Raw genomic sequence first — 23,490 nt, forward strand, 5'->3', positions numbered from 1 at the left:
CTCCCTGCAGACTCCAAACCCATGTCCAATTTATTACTTCAAAATGCTCTTCCGAGTCAGGAAGCACAGCCCCAGACACACACAAGCCTTGGAGGTTTCTGCTAATTTTATTATAAAAAAATACAGAATCCAAACTTGAGGGTGATGGAGCAGGGGAGGGGGGGTGTCCTCAGCTCCAGGCGTGGAGACAGCAACCACCGCCACCCCCTACAAACCCCTCCACCCCGCCCACCGCCACCTGGTGTGCCTCAGGCCATCTCCCCGCGGCTGGGCATACACAATATATATTTATATATACTATAGATATAAAACACAGAGTCAGGAAAGGCGGGTAGAAATATGAAATCTGTATAAATGCGCTGTTTACTTCATTAAAGTGTCTTCGGCGAGGGGTTCCTTTCTTGGTGGTAGTTCCCCGGCCACCCCCCTTCCCTTTATTTCCCCCCCTTTGAAACATCATTAGGTTGGAGGGCAGGGGGACTGGGCTCCGACCGATGAAACGAGCTTATTGCTGGGTGCAGCATCTACTCTAAGTCCACATCCCCCCACCAAAATAAAAGCCCCCAATGAAGGGAAGGAGGGAAAGAAAAAGAAACTTTCCAGTCCATCCTCAGGAATGCATTAAAAATAAGTCACTGTATATACTTACTGGCTCTATTTACAGAAATATAACCTCTTCTTGGCCCCATGATGACAGCGTGAGGCTGGGGCGGGGGGGGGGGGGGTCCTGGGAGGCTCATTTGCATCTATAGGATGGAGGGGGGGATGGCGCTGTGGTTCGGAGGGTGAGGCCAGGGGGCCTTTGGTGAAAGATCGTGGGTTTCCACGTCGAGGCGGTAGTGGGGAGCAAGGGGACAGGAGTGGAGTTGGGGGTGCTAAGGCCCCTGGACTAGAACCAAGAGGTACTCCCCCCTCCACTTTCGGCTCAGACTTGCCCATCCTGGGGTGCCTGGGGAGGCCACGGGGGCCCGAGCCAGCACGCAACAAATGGGGTGCCAAGTAGAGAGCAGTTGCCCAGACCAGGTGTCCCTCAGATTCCCCCACACACATGGGGAGCCAGGCACCCCCATCCACCAACTCCATTTCCTTACCAAAGTCACCAGCGGCAACAGGGAATAAATTAAATTAAAAATTCAAGTCTTTCCAATCCAACCATGAAAAATACACTAAGAAAAAAAAAAAGTCGCCAGGAGGTTCCAGGTCCCTGGCGCCCCTGACGAGGAGATGGCTTGACCGGGGGCTCCACGTACATCCCGCCCTCGACACTGGGGTCTTCGGCTGTCCCCACCTAGCGCTGCAGAGAAGCTGTGTGTCTATTTGGTCTTGGAGGCCAGGCCCTGAGAGCCCAGGCGGGACCATCCAGGCAGGCCATGCAGTTGGGACCATCCAGGTGGGCCATCCAGGTGGGGCTGTCTAGGAAGGGCCTTGCAGGTGGGCCGTCCAGATGGGGGAGGCATCCTGCAGGTCTGGGACTAGGAGCCCAGGAGGGTCCAGAGCATGGGGACTGTGCTGAGGAGGAGGTGGCAGCCCCCCAGGCCGCTGCACGAGTTATTGCTGGTGAAGATGGGCTCAGGAGCCTCATACAGGGTCTCGTCTGGGGGAACAAAGGGTCAGGATGGTCAGCACTAGCCCAGGCCCCATGGGCACCTTCAGCCTCAGAAGCACATCTGTGCTAGGGGCAGGCGTCTGGGGACGGGCCCCCACTGCCCCTTGGTCCCAGCTCCCACATCCCCTCCCTCCCATGACCACCCCAAGCCTTTGCCCCAGCTGAGAATGGGTGCCTGAGGATATGGGCATTTCTGGCTATCTCGGTTGTGCTTCCAGCACAGGCAAACAGCAGGAGCTCAATAAATGCAGCCGGTAGCCGGGTGAAATCACAAGGCTGCTGGGAGCACACACACACACACACACACACACACACACACACACACACACCCTGCTTCTCTTTGGCTATAACTTTGACATTTCAATGAGCCCTGCAGTCCCTCTGGGGAGGTTTCCCTAATGGAGGGTTTGGATGGAGGATTTATAGGCTGAACAGGAGTGTTGCCTTGGGGACAGGAGCTGGCTATAACAGTAGCTCCAGGTTGCATCCCGGACCCTATAATCTTCACCCTGAAGGTCTGAACTGTTGCAGATGGGGAAACTGAGGCTCAAGGATGGGGCACTGTCCAGCTGTTACTGAGGTGGGACTCCTGAGGGTGGGCTCCAATCCCTGGCTCTTCTGACCACTCGCTGGGCTCTGTGAGACCCTGCTCCACACCTCCAGCACTTACTGGTTGGCCGCACGTACACCTTCAGCCGCAGGCAGGGCCGATCCACGGCATTTGGTGGTGTGGCAGCTAGAAAAGAGGAGATGGGGGTTAGCGGGTCAGGGACCTCCTATGGCTGTGCACACACACACACACACACAAACACAGACATACCACCCTTGTGACCCAATCCTGACTGCAATTGTAGAGCCATCCATTAAACTCCTAATCATATATCAAAACCCCAGACAGAATGCCCCCTTTCCCAACAGTTCTTGCACACATTCCCATTAACCCTCTCTCTGCCCAACCCTGATCACAGCTCCCTCTCACCCCACAGTAGCAGGGTGTGATTCAGAGTTGATGGAGAAATACATCCTGTTAGTTTCCAACCAATCAGCAAAAATATCGGTCCAGCCAAATGACTGTCTCTGGAATCAGACAGACCTGAGTTGGAAGCCCTGCTCTCCCGGTGTCCATGGGCATCACCCCCTCTCTGGACTTTATTTGGCACATAGTATGAGCTTTGGAAATGATTGTTTCCATCAGGAAGACATAGCAAGACCCTTGAGAGGGGCACAAGGTGAATGCCTCCTGGAGAGAGGCCCCAGACTGTGGAAGGTGGCAAATGGAAGCCCAAGCCACATTTATCCCCGTCCCTGGAATTCCACCCTTACTGCTCCTGCTTCTTGGCCCAGATGGCAAGCGCCCTGGAGAGGCCCGGGACATAGGGGCCAGGATAAGGAGGTAGAGGAGGCTCAGAGCCCGGCTGGGGCTGTAGCCAGGAGGTCGACCACGAGAGAACAGGCCTGGGTTGTCCCCCCCCCCAGAGTCCCCCCCATGGCCTGGCTACTGGCGGCCACCACCTTGGCTGCCCCCCACGCTGGGAGATGGAGATAAAAGCACGTAATAAAAATAACATTCGTCACAGAGATAGGACGAATAATTACAATAATTATCTTCTGTGAAACTCCCTTCTCGGAAAGAAAAATGTAATTTTTCTTATATTACGGGGACTTAATTTAAACACCTTCTCCCCCCCATCCCCCACCAGCTTCTTCCCTGAATTAAAAGGAAAAATCCCAAATAGAGCAGAGAAAGGAGGAAATGGGGCCTTGAGGAGTTTAATTTGACCCAGAGGGAGCTGGGGTGGCTGAGCACCCAGGCCCCTCCGTGCAGAGCCCCCCAACTAAGTCCCCAAGATGCTAAGAAATGGGACCCAAAGTCCCAGGATTCCCAGAGCCCAGTGCCCCAGCTGTGCCCTCAAGCCAGCTGGGGGGGTGAGGTCCCAGCTCTCCAGGGTGTCACCAGTACCCACCCCCTTAAAGTTTGTAGAGAGCTGGGGGCTGGGCCAGGACTGAACCCCGAACTGCCCCTCTGTGCCCCACCTCCCTGACCTGCAGGGATGGGGCAAGCCCCCCACCCGCCCCCAGTGTTCTGCAGCTGCTACTAACTGACCTCGAAATTAAAACTCCACCGCTCTTGGGGCATCTCGGAGGCCATGTAAGACAAGGGGAGATGGGGGGGGGGGTCCCACACTCCGTGCCTTCACCACGCTCCCCTCCCCCAGGGCCCCTGTGGGCCTCAGTCTCCCCTCCTGTGCTGTGTTTGGGGGGTGTGGGCCCCAGGGGAAACCACCTGAATCCCGGGGCAGTGTGTCGTCTCCCCAACTCTGAGCCTCAGTTTTTCCACCTGCAAAAGGAAGGTGATGACAACCCTGGCCTCCTGGGGTTCCTGGGGGCGGCAGTGAAGGACCTTCTAAGAACGTGGCACTCGGGACCGTGACCAGTGCTGGACGACGGCCACTTGGCCCCCAGGGAGGACGGGAGTCACAGCAGAGGAGGTGACGCCTTGTCTTCCGGGGCACTGGGGGTTCTGGGGAGTTGGTTCCCCCCTCACCACTCCTCGTGCTACTGGTACCCCTGTACCCCGGTACCCCTCCCAGATATAGCAGTACCCCTATACTCCCATCCACCCCATACCCCCAATCACAGATGTAGTAGTACCCCTGTACCCCCACTCACACATGTAGCAGTAACCCTGTTCCCCAGTACCTAGTCCCCCACTCACAGATGTAGAGGTTAATCCTGGCACCCCCACACTCCATCCACCCTTCACAGATGGAGTAGTAGCCCCGCACCCTGCTCAGAGATGGAGTAGCACCCCCCATCCCTGCACCCCACTCACAGATGTAGCAGTACCCCTGTACCCCAGTCCCCCGTGCACCCCCACTCACAGATGGAGTAGCACTCCACATCCCTGCACCCCACTCACAGATGCAGCAGTACCCCTGCATCCCGCTCCCCCCTGCATCCCCACTCACAGATGTAGTAGTACTCGTGGCCCGGTCGGAACTCGAAGCCAAGCGAGAAGGGCGTGAAGAGCTGGAACTTCTCTGAGAACTTGAGGGGCCCCCCGGGCGCGGCGGGCTGGTTGCACTCCCAGCGCTTGAAGCCGCGCTGCCGGTGGTCGCAGGCCGCGTGGCCCTCGCCGCTGACCATGTAGAGCACGTAGCGCTCCATGCGCTCGGCCGGCGGCAGCGGCGGCCCGTAGTGCGGGCAGTAGATGTCCAGGTAGTCGTTGATGCTCACCGCCACCGCGTAGCCCCCGCCCGCCGCGCCCGCCTGGAACCTGCGCGGAAGGGGCGGCTGTGGGGGAGGGGCCGGGGCCGGCGGGGGGCGGGGCTGGCGGAGGGGGAGGGGCGGGAAGGACAGGGTGGGACCCGGGGAGCCAGGAGTAGGGGGATCAGGGACGGGGAGGACGGCTTGGGAGCGGGGGGGGGGGGGCGGCCTCCCTGTGCTCCGATGGGTCCCTGGGTTGGAGCCCCCTCCCGCCGCCCCCCGTCCAAGGGCGCTGGGGCCCGCACGTCCCCGATCCCCCTCGCGCTCAGGCAGTCAGGGCCTGGATCCCCGCGACTCCAGGGGGGTGGGGCGCCCCGCCTCCAGGAAGGCCGTATCCAGCGCCCAGAGCCGGAGGGTAGAGTCCAGGCCGTAGCCCACCCCCACCCCCCACCCCACCAAGCCGCCAGGCGGTGCAGAAGACACCTCGGGGTCTCCGCCCCCGCCTCAGTTTCCCCGCGGGGGGTGGGGCTGGGGGAAGGGTGCCTCAGCCCCTGCCTCTCCAGACACCCTGGGCTGGGCGCCCAGAGGGGCCGCCTGCGCGGGGCTCCGACGTGCGGTGCTTCACGTCGTCGCCGGTCACTCCCGGGATCCACTCCCGGGATCCCCTCCCGCGGGCCTCCCTGGTCTCGCGTTTCCCAGCTCCGGACACCGCGGGCCCCAGCAGCCCCGCCCCTACCCGTGCGTCCCGCCCCCCACGCAGGGGTGGCCAGGGTGGTCGGCGCGACGGGGCCACAGCCCCTGGTGCCACCAGTGCCTCGGGCCACAGCACTGAGGCTCTTCAGTTTCCTGCACGGTGCCCCAGGGGTCCCTGTCACATAAAGGCAGCCTGGAATTGGTGGGGTGGAACCCAAGGGGGTCGCATTAGCACATAAAAAGCCCCAGTGAGGGGGTGCGGGAGGGGCTCCCCCACACTGCCCTCCTGCCTCCTTCCTGCACAGGCAGGAAGGGAAACTGAGGCACACAGCAACGGTTGGCGGCAGGGAGGGCGCAGGCAGCTCGAATCCCACCCCCAACCCCCTGCACACTGCGCCAGCCGCCGCCAGCCTGCGGGAGGGGCCGCGTCCCGGGCCCCCATGCTGGCTGCACAAATTGGCACGGCAGGCACACAGGGGCAGCGTGCTTGTCAGATGGCAACGGCCCGGTCCCCTGCCGCCCCGAGTCGTTGCACCCAGCGGGGCACAGGCCTCCCGGGAGTGGGGCTAGGCAGGCAGGGTCCCTGCTCTCTGTGCCTCAGTGTCCTCACCAGTGTCAGGGGTCCAGAGGGATCACGGTCAGAATCTGTGGCTGAGGGACAGGCTCAAACAGTAACCGAGCAGGGAGCTGAGGGCATACACGTCCCTGTCCATGGCCGGGAACTCACCACTCCCTGTGCACACCCCATGGGACCCTGGCACAGAGCGGGAAGGATGCGTGTATAGAATAAGTCTCTCTGTCCAGCAAGGTTTGAGGACAGTCTGTCTGGAGCCACGGAAACCCATGGAAGGGATCTGGGAGAGCACCCGTCCTTGGAGCCCCCCGTTTCCTCCTCTGTGCAGCGGGGGCTGTCCTTGTGGCTGCTGGGAGAGCTAGGGTGTGTTCACAGTGGGTGCCAGATAGATGCAGGGTGGCCCCAGGAGAGGCTGGGATGGGGATAGGCTGGGACCCAGGACAGACTGGGATGGGGATGGGCTGGAAAAGGACATGCTGGGACTCGCCCACCTCTCAGGGTGCCCCGCGACCGGCCAGTCCCAGAGTCCCATCGCCGGGCCCAGCCTCCAGCTTTTCGGCACGGCCGGTGCTGAAGTTGCTCCAACCTTCTTGAAATGTCACTTTGCACCACACCAGCCCAACTGAAACCCCCACCCAGCAGCAGCTGATGACAGCCACTGCCCAGCACCCTCCTGTGACTGCCGCACCCAGGAGGAGCACGATGGGGTGTCACAGGTAAGAGCGAAGGAGCCCAGGCTGGACGTGCCGTGTCCTGAATCCCCCCCCCCCCAAACCCTGGCTGGGTGGCTCTGCGGGCCTCAGTTTCCCCTCCTGTTCCTGGGTTGACTCCCGGGATCTGGTGATGGGAAGAGGAAGGCCACGGCTCTGCAGAGTCCTTCTCAGATGGGAAACAGAGTTCAGGAATAGGGCCCAGGCAAGTTTCCCAGGCCTGCCTCCCTCCCCACTGCCCCAGACACCGCCAGCGCCTTTCCTCCCAACAGACCGCCTCTCCTCCCAACAGACCGTCAGGGGCCCCCAGTAGGGGCCGGCTCCTGGCTTCTAAATGAAAACCAGACCTCATGACCCACTGGCTCCGTGCCCTCCAGGAGTACCTCGGAATAAATCCACGGGTCTTCCCAGGACCCTGAGGCTCCACGTGGCCCCTGCCCAGCTGTCCTCATCCTTCTCGCCCCATCTCCCACTGCTCACTCCCTCCAGATGCAACAGCCTCCTGGCTGCTCCCCCATCCCGCCCCAGGGCCTTTGCATGGGCAGTCCCCACCCCACATCACATGTCTGCCCCGACATTATCTCATTTCCACCTTTCCCTGGTTCTGGGTCTGCCTCCTTCCCTACCCCTTTCTGGGTGCCCCTCACAGGTCCCGCACACAATGGTGGTCAAAACGTGCTTGTTGATCGACCAAGTGAGCTCAAAATGCTAAGGGTTCAAGGTCTTTGAAAGGTCAGAGTCAGGTGAAGTGAAAAGCGGCCCCCAGGTGGAGGGGTGCAGACCCTAGGCAGGTGAACCCTAGGGAAACCCCGACCCCATCCCCAAGCTCCCACCACCCAAGTGGACCCTTCTTTACCCCTTCCTGGTTCAAAAATTGCTGCACTGACATTCACAGATCCAAGACAGCAGGCAACAGAGGGGTGGCAGCGTCTGCATGGTGGAGGGGGCCCTAGCTCCAAATCTGAGCCCACAAAGACTTCATTTCCTCCATTAGTGCTGAAGCCAAAATATGCAAATGCTCGGTGGGAGAGAGAGCTAGAGATGGAAATTCTCACTAAGGGGTTGATGACTGACTTGGGGTCTGTCCCAGAGGAGGGCCCTCTTCCACCCCCTCCCCCTGCTGGGCTTCCCCTCCACCCCCACACCTGCTCATCCTTCCAGGCCAGTGCCAATGTCCACTCCCAGCCCTAGGCCGAGTGTTGCGTGCCAGGGTCCCCACCCCTCTCTCCCAGCCCCCCACCACCACCCGTCCTGCAGCTAATTATCTCAATCGGGCTCTTGTCAACTCATTAGATGTTAATAGCAAAGCAACTAATTAGGAGTCTCACCCCCAAATGGGGCAGGGAGGGCTGTATCACCTTCCCAGATGGGAAACTGAGGCACCATGGGGCAGGGAGCACAACAAGACCCCTACGGAAGCAGGCAGGGCAGGTTTCCATCCTGTGGCCTGGGTGTCTCCTGGGTGTAGCTCCCCACTCTACACACACCTACACCTCCCATCGACGCCAGGGAAGTGGAAGCCCTGGCTTCCTGAGCATGTCACACCCGTCCGGCCACCCCAGCAAGGTTCCCTAGAATCTCAGGGTCCAGTGCCCACTCACCCCCAGCTCTGGCTTTCAGAGGGGCTGAGGAGAAGTCTCCCCCCATTGGAGACAGCGGGCGGGACATAAAAAACAAAATAAAACCTGACAACTCACGATGGTCAGAGCTGTGGGCTCATGGTTACAGGAGGGTAAACTGAGGCCGGGTTCCCCAGACACTGGCAAGAGAGAGAAAGATGGGGCCAGGGATTGGAGGGAGTGGCACAGGCAGGGGCAGCCCCATCCAGGTACTCCCTCCTCTCCCCCCAGCCCTACAGTAGGCCCAGGATGTCCCTGACACCCCTTGGCCAGCCCTGGGTGTGGCAGCTTCTTGGGAAGGTGGGGTTTGCCATGGGGGAAAACATGGGGGACCTGGGTCAGGGGCAGAGGAGCTCAGCCCCCCACCAACATCCAGTGCCTCCAACCTCTCAGACCCCCTAGGAACGCCCCCGCCTCTGTCTGCTGACCCCTCGCAGGCCCCTGCAGAGATGTCCCCTGGGGTGCGGCTGGGCCAGGAGATCTGGAGGGCCGACCCCCAGCCCCAGTCCTAGGGTCACATCCCACCCATGTCAGCCACTCGCCACGAGGCTGGGCAACAGGCAGGGGCCCTGGTCTCCCTGAGCTTCAGTTTCTACATCTGCAGACACAGGGTCAGGCCCTGCCACGCCCCAGGAAACCTGGGAAGATGGGGGCAGCCAGAGACGCAGAAAAATGAGGTCCCTGCAGCCCCCGAAACCCTGAGTCCCACGGGGAACTCTGGCACACAGTGGGAGGGCTCAGCCCGCCCACCCCCAGCAGGACGGGGTCTCAGAGTCGCCCCATTCCCAGCTCTGGCACTGCTGTCCTATGGTGGACCCCAATACGGCTGTTGGTGGATCTGGGGGTTGCCGACTGCCAAAGCCCCTCTTCTTGCTTACAGGTGCTGCCTTGGCTTCCCCACTTCGGGCCCCTGAGACCATGCCGCGTCCCTGTGCCCACCAGCCTCGCCCGCCAAGCCCTCTGCACCACTTCAGAGCTTCTTTCCAGTGAAACAAAAGCTCCCACTCCACGAGACGCAGCACGGCCCCATGCACAGCCCCCAAGAGCACCCGGACACAGGCGGAAGGCCTCCCCAGGGCCGCCCCTGCCCCAAGCCCCCATTTCCCTATCGCGGTGTGGGCAGTTGACGGAGCCATGATCGGCTGCAGGGGGTCCCCAAGAAGGCAGCCTGGGGAGGGGAAGAGCCAACCCCAGGACCCCAACCTGAGCCAGCATTGCCGGGTCCATGTGGGCTGTGGGTTCCCCATCAGAAGGTGGGGTTAAGGTTCTTGGGGTGCCCTATTCAGGGCATAGATGTTCCTGGGCCCTGGACCCCACCCCACAGCAGGGGCCCCCACCTGGTGCAAGGAGGGGGGTCGGGCAGGGAGGGCAAGCAAGTGGGCAGGGTGCCGGGTGGGCAGGCCCTGGACAGAAAGCCAGGCTGCACACGCAGATACACGCATGCACACGCAGACACACATATACACACGCAGACATGCGTGCACACAGACACCAGCAGAGACCCACCCACCCAAACACCATGGACAGCTCACACTCCGACATGCGTGGATGCACACACGTGCCCCTGCAAACATACATGTGCTCCCCACACACTACACAATCGTGCACACGCCTGAGTGTATCCATTACAAGGTGGGTGCAGGCACGCACACATGCACCCCACATGCAAACACACAGACACACGCGTGCACGCACACACAGGCAAACGCGTCACGGAGCCCCCAGACCACCCGTGGAGCTGGCACGCAGATCCGTGCACACGCACATGCCGCGACACGCAGTAACACGTGCCAACACGCACTGCAGCCTGATGCGGCACCCAGAACGGCAGCCCCCCACCCCGTCATGTGGATACACGAACCCCCACACAGGACCACCGTGAGGCCGTGTGGCCAGGCCAGAGAGGAGGAAGCTGGACCAGGCCTGCACCAGGAACCCCTGACCCAGCCCAGAGATGCACAGCAGCCAGACCCGGGTGCCCAGCCTGGGACAGCGGCCCGCAGGGTGGGTGGGGGACTCCAAGGGCCGGGTCATGGCCATGCGTGTGCAAGGAGATGGTGACTTGGAAATTGTACCTGGCACTTTCCAGCTGGGCACAGGTCTGAGGCCCGGCCTCTTTGTCCGAGGTCCCCCAGCCCCACGGCCTGCTTGCCTCCCATTTGGGTAGCCCGCGTCTGGCTACCACCCTCCCTCTCTCTTGGTGTCTTTGGCATGTGTCCTTGCTGAGGCACGGGGTCCGTCTGTCCCTGTCCCCTCATCCTCTAAGCTGATCGTCACCACCATCAGTCTCTGCCCCAACCCCAACGCCCACCCCCGTCTGGCCCCCAAGCACCCCATCTCTTGTCTGTCCCTAGGTCCCCTCGGCCGCCCACCCCCCACCCGACCCCCATCACCAGGGTCCAGAGTCTAGCCACCGCTCGATCCCCTGAATCTCTATTGGGGACCCCGGGCTACCCTTCAGCACAGCCCCCAATGCCAGAGATGAAGAAGGCCCCAATTCTGGATCCAGCCCTACTCCTTGGGCAGGTTGCGGCCCCTGGACACTGGGGACAACTGCCACAGACGTCCCATAGGAGAAAGGGCACAGGAGCCTCCCGAGACCATGCGGACCTGTCCTGCCGGGACCACCAGGGCCAGCAGCCTGACCTCTGGGTGCAGCGGGTCAGAGCGGGGCTGCCGGGGTCACGGAGGGAGGGACAGGCGGGAGCTGTGGGGCGAGGGGCCGGCTGAGCCAGCCCTGGGGGGCTGTTTACTCCCCCCCCCCGCCGGGGGTCCGGTCCGAGGCCCACAGCCCCCAGGCAGGTGGGGGCAGCCGGGCGGCCCAGCGACCCCCTTCCTTCCCCGTCCGCAGCTCCTCTTGTGCTTGGCGTTTGCTAGAACAAAGGACAGCCACGCCAGGGACCGCAGATTCTGGCGCTGAAGCCAAAAACTTGGGCCGGAAGCGCTGCCCGCCGGGCTCCCCGCACGGCCGGCGACAGGGGACAGCCTTCAGCAAAGCCACATGTGACCGCCGGTCGGCGGGCGGGTGGCGCAGGGATGGTTCCACGGTGGCCCAGCTGACCCTCCGCGCCTAGGGTCCCAGCCCTCCAGCCCCGGGGCCCGACCCCGTGGCCCGGCAACTGGAGGTGGGGGCTCTGGGCTGGCTCCCTGCCCCCGCAGCGGGACACTGGCTGTCCTTGTCCCGGAGGCTGCCTCAAAGAGGACCATTTATGCAACTTTCTGCCCGCGGCTCGGGGACGGCAGGGGATGCCGGGGGACGGCGGGCTCTGGAGGGCGGCTCGGCCGGCGCAGGAAGCAGCTGGAGAACGGGAGAGAAAGTGACCGGTGTCCGAGGGGCAGGGAGCAGGAGGCGCTGACACCGCGGCCCTCCAAAATGCAGCCGTGGGAAGATGTGTGTATCCGACGGCCCAGGTGGACCCCAGAGCCCCGGGGCTCCTCCAAGCCCAGTCCCCCACAAGATCCCCAGAGGGACACTGGTGTCCAGGATGACGCGGTCAGCCACCAGCAAACTTTTCTCACCCCAACGAACGGGGGCTCCTACTGACCCTCAAATTGCATTTAGCGCCGGGATCAGACCTGGGAGGACTGTGAGCCAGTGGGCGGGGCAGCATAGCCAGGCGTGGCAAGCTGGGTACCCCCACCAGGCCACCTGGATCCCCATCCCAGCACTGCACCCCTGGCCGTGACCTTGAGCTAGCCCCTCATTCCCTCTGTGCCTCAGTTTCCCACCAGCATCAGGGACCAGGGGTGGATACCACCCGGCTGTACCTCTGGGACTGACCTGAACCCTCCCGGTGCCTCTGTCTCCCTGTGCATCCAAAACGGAGAGCAGCGGAACCCCTTGGTGTGAATTCCGGGGGGGTTATCCCAACTTCCCCGAGTTAATCTGGGGGTCGGCTGGCCAGAGGTTCCTTCAGATTCCTTGCCCCACGGTGCCCTGCCTCTGGTGGCAGCTCAATGCTGAGGTCCCTGGGGGTCCCTGGGAAGATGTCCCGGACACTGAAGTCCGCAGGACTCTGGGGAGACCATGGGTGGGGTACCCCAAGTCTGGGGAGGGAACTCAGGGGCTCCACAGTTTCTGTGGGTGCGACAGGGATCCCCAAAACTCTGAGGGACGGCGGTGCACTGGGAAACGTGGGGACCAGGGTTCTCCAACTCTGCATGGCAGCCAGAGACGAGGCGCCCTGGAGGGGACGCAGAAGGAGCGCAAGTCCCCCAAACTCCGGGGAGCCGAAACTCCCTGGGGGGCCTCCCGGGGAGCCCCCCTTCAGGAAGCAGCCCAGCGCTGGAGCCCCGGGACGCAGGCGTGCTCGAGCCCGCGGGGAGGCGCCCCGGGCTCGGGGGCGGGGAGTCCCAGCTCGGGGGGCGCCGGGGACCCCCCAGCCTCCCCCGCCAGCCCGCGGCCGCTCTCACCTGGGGTTGCTGCGGTTCCAGTAGACGGCGTAGCGGTCCGAGTAGGCGCGGGCGGCGTCCTCCGCGCGCGCTAAGGGCGGCGGCGGCGGCAGCCGCAGCAACAGCAGCAGCAGCGGCAGGAGCGGGCGCAGCGGCGCGGGCGCCATGGCCCCGGTCCTGCCGCCGCGCTCGCCGGGCCGCCGCCTGCCAGCCGTCTCCGCCTCCTCGGTCGCCGCCGCCGCGCGGGAGGAACGGGGGAGGCGCGAGGAGGGCGCGGCGGCGCTTGGAGATCCCCGGCCGCCCCCGCCTCCGCGCGCACGACCTCAGGCGCCGAGAAGTCAGGCGGCGGCGGGGCGGGGCGCCGGGGTGGCCCGGGGCGCCGGGGCCGAGCCACGCAGAGACTCGGAGCGCGAGCGGCCGCCGGGGAGGGGCGGGGGCTTCGGCCTTTGTCCCGCCCGAGCGCAGGCCGGGCCGCGGGCGCCCCCTCTCGCCGCGCCCCAGTCACGCGGGGGCTGCGCCGGGGTCTCTCGCCCGAGCCGCACCCCCACCGCCCGCCCTGGCCGCTGCAGCCAAACCTCCCAGACCCGTCTCCCGGGGCCCCGCCTCAGGGACCCCCGACTTTGCTAGGCCGGCCCTGTACCACCCCCACCCCCCATCTGCATGGCCCAGCTGGATGGTCCCGGCTCAGAACCGCGAACAAGCACCCTGTTGAGGGCAGGGGGACACAAAGCCTCACCAGGCTCCATTTGCAAAAGCTGGCCGCTGGGAGGGGCAGAAGGTGCAGAGATGGCTCACCACTCGCCCCCCCCATCACCCACCTGTACATATACAACACAACACAACCAGACACGAAAATCCTCAACCAGGATCCACCAACTCCAGTTTTGCACCCCAGGTGGCCAATGTCCAAAGTAACTGTTCCTTGCTGACCTGGGAGTGGCTTGCCCTCTCTGGGTCTCTGTCCCTCTTCTGTGAAACTGCCCTGATGGAGCCTAGCACACAGTAGGTGCTTAATGCGTGTTGAGTCCAAGCAGCATAGGGCAGAAACCCAGAGTGGTTTCCAGGCTGATGGTAAGTCAACACACAGGAGGCCACACGAGGATGGTAAGGGCACAGGGCCTGAGCGTTTTGAGGGCACGCTGCCACCAAGTGTCGGCTGGAATGTGCAGAGTACTCAGCCAAGTTCCACCTCTCTGGGTTTGCTTTGTTCGCCCAGGCCTGGTGCAGGGGAGAGAAACTACAACTGGGACCCAGGATGGTGCCACCCTGAGGATTAGCGCTGCCCCTCACAGGGATTGTGGGAACCCAGAGACTGGCAAACTAATCAGCACCATCAGCAAGGTGGAGGTGGGGACTGTAGAGCTATCCGGGGTGCTCTTGGATGTTTCCCCCCAATGCATTTCAGATATGTTGTGGGTGTGTGTTACCTGGATGCCCCTTGAATTTCCTCCTTTGCCCTGTTCCCCATGGGAGATACCTGGGAGTCTCTTCTCTTCTCTTCCCATCAAAGATCTGCTCATCCTTCAAGGCCCGTGCGCACACAAGGCCCCCTTGGGATGAGGTTCCGGGTTTGAGATTTCCTCCAGACCCAAAAACAGGCACCCAAGGAGGAAACCTTAGGGCCGACACAGGTGCTTGGCAGAGGAGAGCAGGAACAGGCCCAGGCAGCCACTGCAGAAACCTAGGAGGTCCAGGGAGCCCAGAGCCCAGTTGGGGATAGGACTGTCCCCGGCTCACTGGGCAGGGTCTCCAGACAGACCTACTGGGTGCCCTGAAGAAGGGGCTGGGACTTAAGAAAGGTGGGTCCTTGTGCTACCCTGGGGAGCAGAGGGCACTCCCGGAGGGGCCGTGCTGAGCAGAGGCTGGGGAGGGGGCTGCACTAAAGCCCACCTAGGCAAGGTGTGTGCTCTGAAGGACCCCTGCCGAGAAGTCGCCCCCCCGTCCCCCCACCCCACTCTCTGGCCCCAAATGGTCAAACCAAAGGGCACTCGGCCCTGCAGAGGGGGAGCAAGGGGTGGTGGCGCAGCCCGGCCAGGTCAGCTCATTTGCATGCAGGGGCCACCAAGGCGCTGCCACTGCCTCCTGAGCAGGATTTGAGCAGAAGCTCGGTTTTCCTTCTGTTCTCGACTCTCTCTCAAGGTCAGAGCCCAAGTGGGGACAGGAACAAAGGCTCCACATCCCATTCAACCTCCCCGAGCCCTCTGGCTGCTCCCGGGGGCAGGGGCCGGGGAGGCGGAGGGCAGGGAGGCTGGGAGGCCTGGCCCAGGAGCCAGGGCAGGGGGCCCCAGGGTGGCGGGGGTGGGGGCTGCTGGGTAGTACAGGGGACCGTCCCACCCAGGGCTGGGAGCTGTTGCAGCCTCAAGGCTCAGCTGGGTGGGGTCAGGGGTCATTCCAGGGCAGGCCTCTGAGTCAAAGGTCAGGGATCAGTGAAGGTCAGGAGTCAGAAGTCATTGCAAGCCCAGGACTTTTTGATAGGCGGTTCTCTCACCCACCCCAGTCCACACTCCCAGACCTGGGGGTGTATCTGGGCTTAAGGAGAGTCTCATCCAGCCCGGGCCCTCAGCCCACTGCCCCTCCCCCTTGCCGATCACCCCCTGCCTGCCTTCACCTGCCCATCTCTGGCCCCAGCCCCCCACCCGGCTGCCTGCGGGGCCAGGATCAGCGTCCAGCAACCCGTCTGCCTTCAAAGCCACTACGCCGCCGAGGAAGCTAAAAATATGCGAGGAGAAATTTCTCATTACAGAATAAATTGGACCAAATCTGCCACCCGCTCGGGCCTGGGCGTTTTTCAGAAGCCCCAGGGTGGCCAAGCAGGAATCAGAAGGGGGCCGGGCTGGGGAGGGGACCTGCGAGTCAAGAGTCCCGAGGGCCAGTCACTGAGCTGCGGTCTGGGGTGAGCGCTGGAGCCTGGCCTGGCCCTGCCCAGTCCCCAGGGGAGAGCCGGCGCATGTCCCCGAGGCTCCACATAGGGGTCTCAGAAAAGAAAAATGCATCCTGAGCCTCCCCCAGTAAACTGAACTTCCCATCTCTGCTGTCCGACAGGCCTCTGAAATCTCAACCCGACCCCCAAGTTCCTGCAACCCCCAAACTGTGGCCATGTCCCTGCTGTGGCCGGCCCTCCCTCTCTACCCTCCCTTCTGCCCCACGTGTCCTTGCCGTGTGTCCCACACCGTGTGAGCCCCACGGCCACTTCCCCAGCCTCCATCTGTCCTCATTTCCCAGCCTGAGAAGCTGAAACTTGGGGTCCAGGCCCCTATCCGTGGCCATCCAGGGAGTTGGCCAGGGCCGGCCTCAACCCAGGTGTGACCAGCTGCAGCACCGGGGAACAACCTGGGCCTCCAGCCACATGGGCGGGCTGGGGTGGCTGCAGGGCAGTGGGCCAGGCTGCTTTGTTGTGGGGAGGGGCTACAGAGGGGCTGCGAACCGAGCACCCCCTCGGCTCAGCCTGCCTTCCCAGCACTGACACCCATGGGTGTCCACCTGGCCTGCGTGTGCATGGCCATGTTAGTGCCCCTGCACCTGCGTGCGCGTGTGAGGTGGAGAAGGCGCTGGAAACCCCCTGGGCACAGGCGCATCCCCACCCCCAGAGTGTGCCGGCCAGCCCTGCCTCTCCACCTCTCCCCTCTCCCGCTCGCAGCCGCAGAGAACTTCCTGCTAATAGCGCATTAACCTTGGTGGGGGCGCCAATTACGCGGCATTAATGCCGTGGGTGGGGGCGGGGGGTGCCGGGCGTGCTGATGGGTGCTGACAGGCCAACGGGTGGTGGCAGGGGGCGGGCAACACGGCCCGGGGCCGGATGCCTGAGCCAGGGTCTCTCCTGACCTCATTAGAGTAATTAATGTGCCTTTTGAAGCTGGGGAAAGTGCTCGGAGCTGTAAGGAAGGGGCACAGAGCCCAGGGTGGGGGGCCGGGACCAGGCCTTCACTCCAGTTAAAAGCATGTCCCAGTGGGTAAGAAATGGAGAGAGACAGACATGGAGAGACAGGTGGAGATGGAAAGAGACAAGTGCCAAACCCACACCAGGGCAGGTGGAGGCAAAGGCCGAGGCCCAGAGGCAGGCGCTGCCAGCTGGGGACCTCGCTGCCCACGGCCTCAGGCCCCTCTTGGGTTCTGGCTCGGGTCCCCTGGAGGATGCTGGGTGGTGGGGTGGGATCCGTGCTGCCCCTCGCCCTTGACAATAAGTCCTGAAAAGTATCAGGGTCTCCTCTGGGGCACCTTCAGGGACAGCCTAGGGCAGTGTCCAGGCCAAGCCCTCGAATCTGAGGGAGCCCCCCCACTGCAGCCTCCCCCTGGCCCCAGGCTTGTCCCGCAGGGACCCCTCCCAGCCCACCCAGGCTCTCAGTAAACCTCCAAGGGTGGGGTGCCTGAATGTCAGATGGGCAGTGGGTGACTAGGTGAGCATCCAGATGGGGGGCCCACTCCCCACCCCTTCAGGCCAGGTGGTGGCAGGTCTGGCTGGCAGGTCCCTTGTGACCACTCCAGCCACCATCCAGCTCTTTCCAGGCCTCCCAGTGAGATGCTTCAGGACACTCTGTGATGGACGAGCTTCCACCCCCAACCTTCCTGGCAGGACCTACTGGCCCTTAAGTGCACAGTTTTTTTTAAAGAACAGGTTGGAGGTGGGAGGCAGTCAGGAGGACTTCCTGGAGGCAGCAACGAAGGCAGGGGAGGAAAATGCTAGCAGGATGGAGGCAGGTTCTGGCTGGGCAAAGACATGCAAGGAGGCAGACGGGGATGGGCAGAGGACCCCTGGCTGGAGAGGGACTGCCTGACTGTGACAAGATGCTCCCCTGCACCCAAGTGGCAGGCAGGTGGGATGGACCCTGGGCCGAGGCTTGGCCAGCCATGGTAGATGCAGAGGTGGCATGGCCAGGGTAGCTGGCTGGTTTCCCCACCTGTGCAATGGCTGGTTCCCTGTCCAGCAGAGGAGGGCAAGGAAGCTGCAGCCCAGGAACTGGGGACACCCACCCCAGGGAGGCCAAACTCCGGCCACCAGGACCTGCAGTTGGCAGGCAGTGTAAGGATGCCACCTAGTGGTAGTTCCCCTTTATGACATGTAGCAGCAGCACTGGCAAGGGGTGGGGGTGCAAGTGGATAAACCCCAAGGGGACATCTAGAGAAGACCTTGATTAACCATGAAAGACTTCGGCCAGACTGCGGGGGGGGGGGGGGGGGGCAGGGTGGTCCTTAGGCTTCATGGCCACAGCCAGCCCCTCCTGCCATGTCTCCAGACCCTTATGTGAGGAACAGGTGACAGGCTGGCTGTCAGACCTAAGAAGGGTCTGACAGCAGAGGAGGTGGATGGGTGAAGGTGTGGCAGGTACATGGGTCTCCCAGCCCCCACCCCCACCCAAGCCTGGGAGCTGTAGAAACCCTAACCCCCCACTTCCAGGCTAGTGGAGTGAGTTTTGGAGCCCTGGATCAAGGGCTTTGATGGATTAATAGAAGTTCTCCCTAGACCCAGAAGCAAGGCATTCTTCTGTAGAAGCCCCGCCTGTATCTCACACCCATGGCTGATTCTTGAACAGCTGGGGGAGGGGATGACAGCAAGGCAAGAGAAGCCCAGCTTTGTCACGGAATGAGAAACTGAGGCATACACCAGGACAGTGTCTGTGGTCTAGAGAGGCCCCTGTTCTGTTGTCCCCCCACAGTGCCCTGAGCAGGAAACCTGAGTGTGGAGCTGGGTACCAGTTGCAGTCACTGCCCCTAAGTTTATTTATTGCCCCTGGCCCAGCAGGGAAGCTCCCAGACAGGCCAGGTCCAAGTTCCAGCAAGGAGAGGGCCCAGACCCAGTCACAGTCTGGCCTGAAGGGGGGGTGTCTCAGAGTCCTAGCGGGAAGCTGTGGCAGCCGCTGTGACTTCTGCTGTGTACAACCTCAGCCAGACTGGGGTGGCGTCCCGGGAGGCAGGCAGAGGCAGCTGCAGGCAGGCCGGGCAGGTTCCAGCAGGTGCTTCTGGGGCTGACAAGAGGCATCAGCGGGTGCCCCCAGGTGCAGGGAAAGGGCCCAGGACACTGTCCTGCCCCCAAGATCATCGGAATGTCAGCCTCCCCTGGCTCCTGGAGGCATCTGGAGGGTGAGGAGGAAGGGGTGCAAGGTGAGGGTGAGAGGCCCTGTTTAGATGAAATCACATCCCCCCCACGAACTTAAGTTTAAGCCCTAACCTGTCCAGCAGGTATAGGCTCATTTGTAAATGGGATCTCCACAGACCCTGCTGGTTAAGATGAGACCAAACTGCATCTGGGAGGCTGTCACCCAACATACCTGAATCCTTGTAAGCAGAGGAAATTTGGTCACAGAAGTGGAGGGCAGAAGCGGACAGACAGCCATGTGACAGAGGCAGAAACTGAGTTATGGGTTGCCAGACAGCCACCCGAAAACCCCACAGACTGCAGAGAAAGTTCAATCCTTCCCACACCTTGATGGTGGGCTCGGGAGGAGAAATTCCTGCTGCTCAAGCCCGTGCCTGGAGTATTTGCTCCAGCAGCCCCGGAGGACTCAGGGGCCCGACAACTCACTCTTATCCCGCTGGGCAGCAGTGGCCTGGGAGGGTCTGGGCACCACTATTGCTGTGGCTCAGCCTCGGCATGTCTGGGCCCACCTCCCCTAGCCACCCAAGGGAAAGGAGGTCCCCTGATAGGGGAATTGGACAAGATGCTCCCCACCCCCTGAGGCCCCGCTCCTGCCACAGGGGCTCCAGCCTCCATGCCTGCCATGCCTGCCCTGCTCTCACCCCCATCCCCACACCAACAACCTAGGCAGACCACGGCAACCCCCCCGACAGGGGACCCCAGGCCCCTCACATCAAACTCTATTTTGGCCTTTGTTCCTGCTGTTCCCTCTGCCTGGCATACCCCCCTCCATGACTTCCCTCTCTGTGTCACTCTCTGTGGCACTCTGACACTGACCTTGACCATTAAGCAGAGGTTTAGAGAAATAGAGGCCAAATGAATACTTGGAGAATTCCCTAATGTAAGCGTTATGGCTCCTCCCTGGCATCAAAGGACTGGGCAGCAGTGGCCAGAAGCAGGAAGTGTGCCTTGCCCAAGGCCATCCTCTGTGACTGCAAGGCCATTAGGAACGCAAGGAGGGTGGTCAGGCCCCGGGACCAGTCTGGCCACCACCCACCCACAGGCCCCCAGAGGCGGGGAGGGCTCCCTACCATCTCAGATTCCACGTCTCAAAGACTGTCTCCTTGTCACTGTCCAGCGAGGCCATCTCGGTGGGGTCCTCGGTGTTGGCCAGTAGCCCATACCTCCTCTGCTGAGGCTTCTTCAACCTGGAGGTACGTCCAAACTCACTGAGTGTCCACCACCACCCCGCTCCCCACCAGTCCTGCCAAGGGGGCCACTGGCACCTGCTTTGCCCCTTTCCTCTCCATGTTCTCCTCCCTGCTGTCCCTGCTCTCAGCCTCGCCACCCCTAGCCTAGACCCCCGAACCCCCCTTAACTAGACCAGCAAATCTTGAAGGTCCTACCATATAGGTTTTTTTTGCATTATATCTGCTAACTGCTCTTGGGGTGATGGCAGCAGGAGAGAGACCCTTTCTTGGAGGCTTTTCCCTCATCAGCTCACCTCCCCCCAGCCATTTTGCCCATTTCTCTGAGGGAAAGGCTGTCTCAAAGAGGGGCAAGGAATTGCCAGAGACCCCCATAAAAATCACATCGAGGATGGTCTCGGGCCCAAGCTTAGCCTTAACCACCACTGACGTCTTCCTGAGAGAGGCAAGAGCAGACACCCAGGGAGAAGCATACTTTGCGTGAGCGACCCAGGCAGTATGAGTGGAGGGTGGGGCCACATCACCCAGGTACCCTTTAAGGTGTCCGGACTTGTCACTGATGATCACAAGGGACGTGGTCAGATCTGTGTGAAAACCCTCCTCACGGACAACAACGCAGGAGAGGTGGAAATGATAGGGAGATTTTGGCCGTGGCCTGGGAAAACCTGTGTCCCATTGGCAGGGCTGTGGGCATGGTCGGGGAGGAAACTGATTGCTGAACTGTTTAGGGCCAGCAATCCCAGCAGTACCTAGGGGTAGATCACTGGCCACTCCTGGGGGTTTAACGAGGAGCCAGGAGTGGGGGTGGACTCAAGTTTGGCCCCTAGACGGGCCTGCTCACGGCCTGGGTAGATCCTTGGGGCCCCTTCCCTCACCACTGCGGGTGGTGATGGAAAGCTGCCTGTCCAGGGCTGTAAGGCGGTGGCCCGCTCCTGACACAGGCTCATTTGGTGGACCCCGCTCATGTCCCGGGACAAGAGGAGGTGTAGAAAAGCACAAAAATACAAAATTCGAGAGCCCCAAAAGGTCTTGGGAGAGGAGGCGTCGGCCGAGGACAAAGGCCTGGATAGAAGACAGGACCAGGGCGGACCCCAGGGGATCCCCGTGGGAACCCGCCGCCGAGAAAGGGGCTGGGGAACCCGCCGCCGAAGGACCAGGGAGCAACCACTTGGTCCAAGCCCAGCGCAGGGCTGGGGCTGGAACACCCCGGGGCGGCCAGGGCACCGGGCTCGAATCTCGTGCTCCTCAGTCCCAAGCGCCGGCGGCTCCTCTGGGACGCGAAGGGGTGGATGCCTAGGCCTGGGACCTTGGCAACACCGCACAGCACCGCCCCCGAAACCCAGGGAAGTCACGTGACCGTCTGTCACTCGGTCACGTTGCGTCGTGTACGTGGAAGGGCGGAGTCCGCACGCCAGCACGTGTCGTATGCCGCGCGCGCTGATTGGCCGCGGCAGGGCGGCGGCGTAAGGCTGACGCACCTGAAGGCCCGGATGAGGAAGTAGAGCGCGGCAAGGCCGCTAAAGCCCGTGAGCACGTAAAACGAGCGCAGCAACGGCGAGCCCGGCGAATTCAGAGGCCGTGGGTGCGTGCCGTTGGCCGGCGGGGCCAGCTGGCTGCCGTTCGTCACGGCGGGCGGCGGCGGGGGCGACAGCGCGGGCTGCACGGAGGATGGCGGCGGGGGCGCGGCCTCCCGGGTTCCACTCAGCAGTGCCCACAACAGCAGCGCCGGCAGCAACAGCGGGAGCGGCGGCGGCACGCGCGGCCCCATGGCCTGGCGGAAGCGGTAGTGGCGCCCCGCCCCTGCGAGCTGCTGTCACTCAGGCCGCGCGGGGCAGGGGCAGCCAATAGGCAGCCGGGGGGCAGGCCTGTCGCCCCGCCCCTGGCCAGCCTCCTGGTCGCTTCGCTTGCTTGTTTCAACGTGGCCGTACTTCTGGCACCTCGCGGCCCGATAGCCATCCTTCCTTTGCCTATTTCGGACCCTGGGCATGGCCCTTCCTTATTTTGAACCTGTTTCCCCTGAGGTGTAGTAGGGTGTAGTGAGAGCGCACATGGGAAGCCCCGTCTCAGGAGACGCGGTCATTTCGCCCACTGTCCTTTAAAGCACTAGGGTACTTATGGTCTGATGACTCGGCCGCAGTCATCTCGCCCACTGTCCTTTAAAGTTTAAAGCACTAGGGCACTTATGATCTGAGGTTCCTCCTGGTCAGGTCACCATTCAGAGCCTGAAGCGTGAGGCTTCCAAAGGTCACAAGTGACCGTTGGCGTACCTTGCCCAGGCAGCGGCCCGGGGCTGGGCTGAGCAGACAGTTCCAGTTCCAGTGCTCACGGCTGGGGGAACCCAGGAACATGAGGGCCCTCCCAGCGGTCAGAACGGTTAAACCTAAGGTTCTTGGACAAGGGAAGCAGGCCACCAGGAACAGCCCTCAGGAACAGGAGTGGTGGAGGAAGGTAGAGCCTGGGAAACCCATCCAGGGGACCACACAATTTCGGCAAATCTCTGCTTCCTTTCTAGTCCAAAGCAAAAACAGTTAACTTCTGTGCTCAGGTTTAATTTCTCTAGGGGAGTGGGGGTGTTTCACAGTGACATCTGAGATTCTCCAGCTCTGGAAACAGGATTACTTCCTAAGTCAGTTTAGGGATCTGAGCTGCCACCAGCAGATGTAGCCAGCGGGAACAGGCTGCAGGCTGGGAACTGGGTTGGGGGGGACAGGCATCAGAGTCACCATTCTCTTAGCCCAAAGGTGCCCACCCCTGTTGAGACTTAAAGGTGTGGGGACACCAGTAGGCTCCATGTGCTGGATGGAGCAGCTGGAGCCACATGGCCCACAGCCCAATGTCTGCCAAGCAGCAACACCCCAACCTCAAGGTGGGCAGAGCTGGGGCAGCCACAAATCTGAGGTGAGGGCATCCATGCTGGCTTTGCCACTCTGGGGTCAGGGATGACAGGCAGGACCTTTTGGATCTTGGGACCCAATCAAGCTTCCAATTGTCCACAACTAGGCAGTATCAATTCCAGAGAAAGGCCCTCAACCCTGTCTCCATTTGCTGCCCCAGTCTGGGCTTCTTCACCCATAATCTCTGCCACCCCTTGGTGGACCAGGCCTAGCCTCCCTAACACCCCATGCCAGAATGCTCCTCGCTCTGCCTCATAGTTCAAAGCAGGCAAGGCCAGCAGATAAGCTCTAGGAATATACTCTGAGCAGCCCAGCTTGCTCTCTTCTGTCTTGTGCTCCTGGATTTGGAAAAAGTGGGATGGTGAATCTTGCAGGGTCAGCCCTATCCATTGTCTTCCCCTCTGCCCTGACATGTTGTGTCAGCAAGGTTGGCTGCTGTTCCCTTCCGCCCTCTCCAGGATCCCCAACTATTGCCAGCCTCAGGGGACAGGCGGGATCAGGAGCACTGGGGCTAGGG

General features: G+C 62.1%; 2 protein-coding genes across 4 annotated transcripts; both read right to left on the reverse strand.

The window, feature by feature from the left end:
* Nucleotides 1-765: 765 nt before the first annotated feature.
* Nucleotides 766-12,968, reverse strand: EFNA2 (ephrin A2). Its single transcript, XM_077119551.1, has 4 exons — nt 12,823-12,968; nt 4,576-4,883; nt 2,277-2,342; nt 766-1,594 (listed from the first exon to the last, which is right to left on the reverse strand). Exons 1-4 carry the CDS (start codon nt 12,966-12,968, stop codon nt 1,473-1,475), a joined length of 642 nt encoding a protein of 213 aa, XP_076975666.1. The 3' UTR covers nt 766-1,472.
* Nucleotides 12,969-18,482: 5,514 nt separating this feature from the next.
* Nucleotides 18,483-21,868, reverse strand: FAM174C (family with sequence similarity 174 member C). 3 transcript variants are annotated; one of them, XM_077121350.1, is made up of 5 exons: nt 21,558-21,868; nt 19,963-20,079; nt 19,709-19,863; nt 18,965-19,064; nt 18,483-18,869 (listed from the first exon to the last, which is right to left on the reverse strand). In XM_077121350.1, exons 1-5 carry the CDS (start codon nt 21,845-21,847, stop codon nt 18,623-18,625), a joined length of 909 nt encoding a protein of 302 aa, XP_076977465.1. In that variant the 5' UTR covers nt 21,848-21,868; the 3' UTR covers nt 18,483-18,622. The 3 variants fall into 3 exon arrangements, with proteins under 3 accessions (XP_076977465.1, XP_076977466.1, XP_076977467.1); XM_077121351.1 differs by lacking the exon at nt 18,965-19,064 and having other exon boundaries at nt 18,700-18,869; XM_077121352.1 differs by lacking the exons at nt 18,965-19,064; nt 19,709-19,863 and having other exon boundaries at nt 18,735-18,869.
* Between the last annotated feature and the right edge of the window lie 1,622 nt (nt 21,869-23,490).

Source organism: Tamandua tetradactyla, chromosome 11 (assembly GCF_023851605.1).
Source record: "Tamandua tetradactyla isolate mTamTet1 chromosome 11, mTamTet1.pri, whole genome shotgun sequence".
Lineage (NCBI taxonomy): Eukaryota > Metazoa > Chordata > Mammalia > Pilosa > Myrmecophagidae > Tamandua > Tamandua tetradactyla.

Coding starts and splice junctions, on each gene's coding strand:
- FAM174C (XM_077121350.1), bottom strand. CDS start 21,847: ATGGGGCCGCGCGTGCCGCCGCCGCTCCCGCTGTTGCTGCCGGCGCTG. Junction 19,864..19,962: donor GAGACGTGGAATCTGAGATG/GTAGGGAGCCCT, acceptor ATGGCCTTGCAG/TCACAGAGGATGGCCTTGGG. Junction 19,065..19,708: donor ACCTCTGCTTAATGGTCAAG/GTCAGTGTCAGA, acceptor ACAAGGATTCAG/GTATGTTGGGTGACAGCCTC.
- EFNA2 (XM_077119551.1), bottom strand. CDS start 12,968: ATGGCGCCCGCGCCGCTGCGCCCGCTCCTGCCGCTGCTGCTGCTGTTG. Junction 4,884..12,822: donor TGGAACCGCAGCAACCCCAG/GTGAGAGCGGCC, acceptor CCTTCCGCGCAG/GTTCCAGGCGGGCGCGGCGG. Junction 2,343..4,575: donor CCACGAGTACTACTACATCT/GTGAGTGGGGAT, acceptor CCTCTTTTCTAG/CTGCCACACCACCAAATGCC.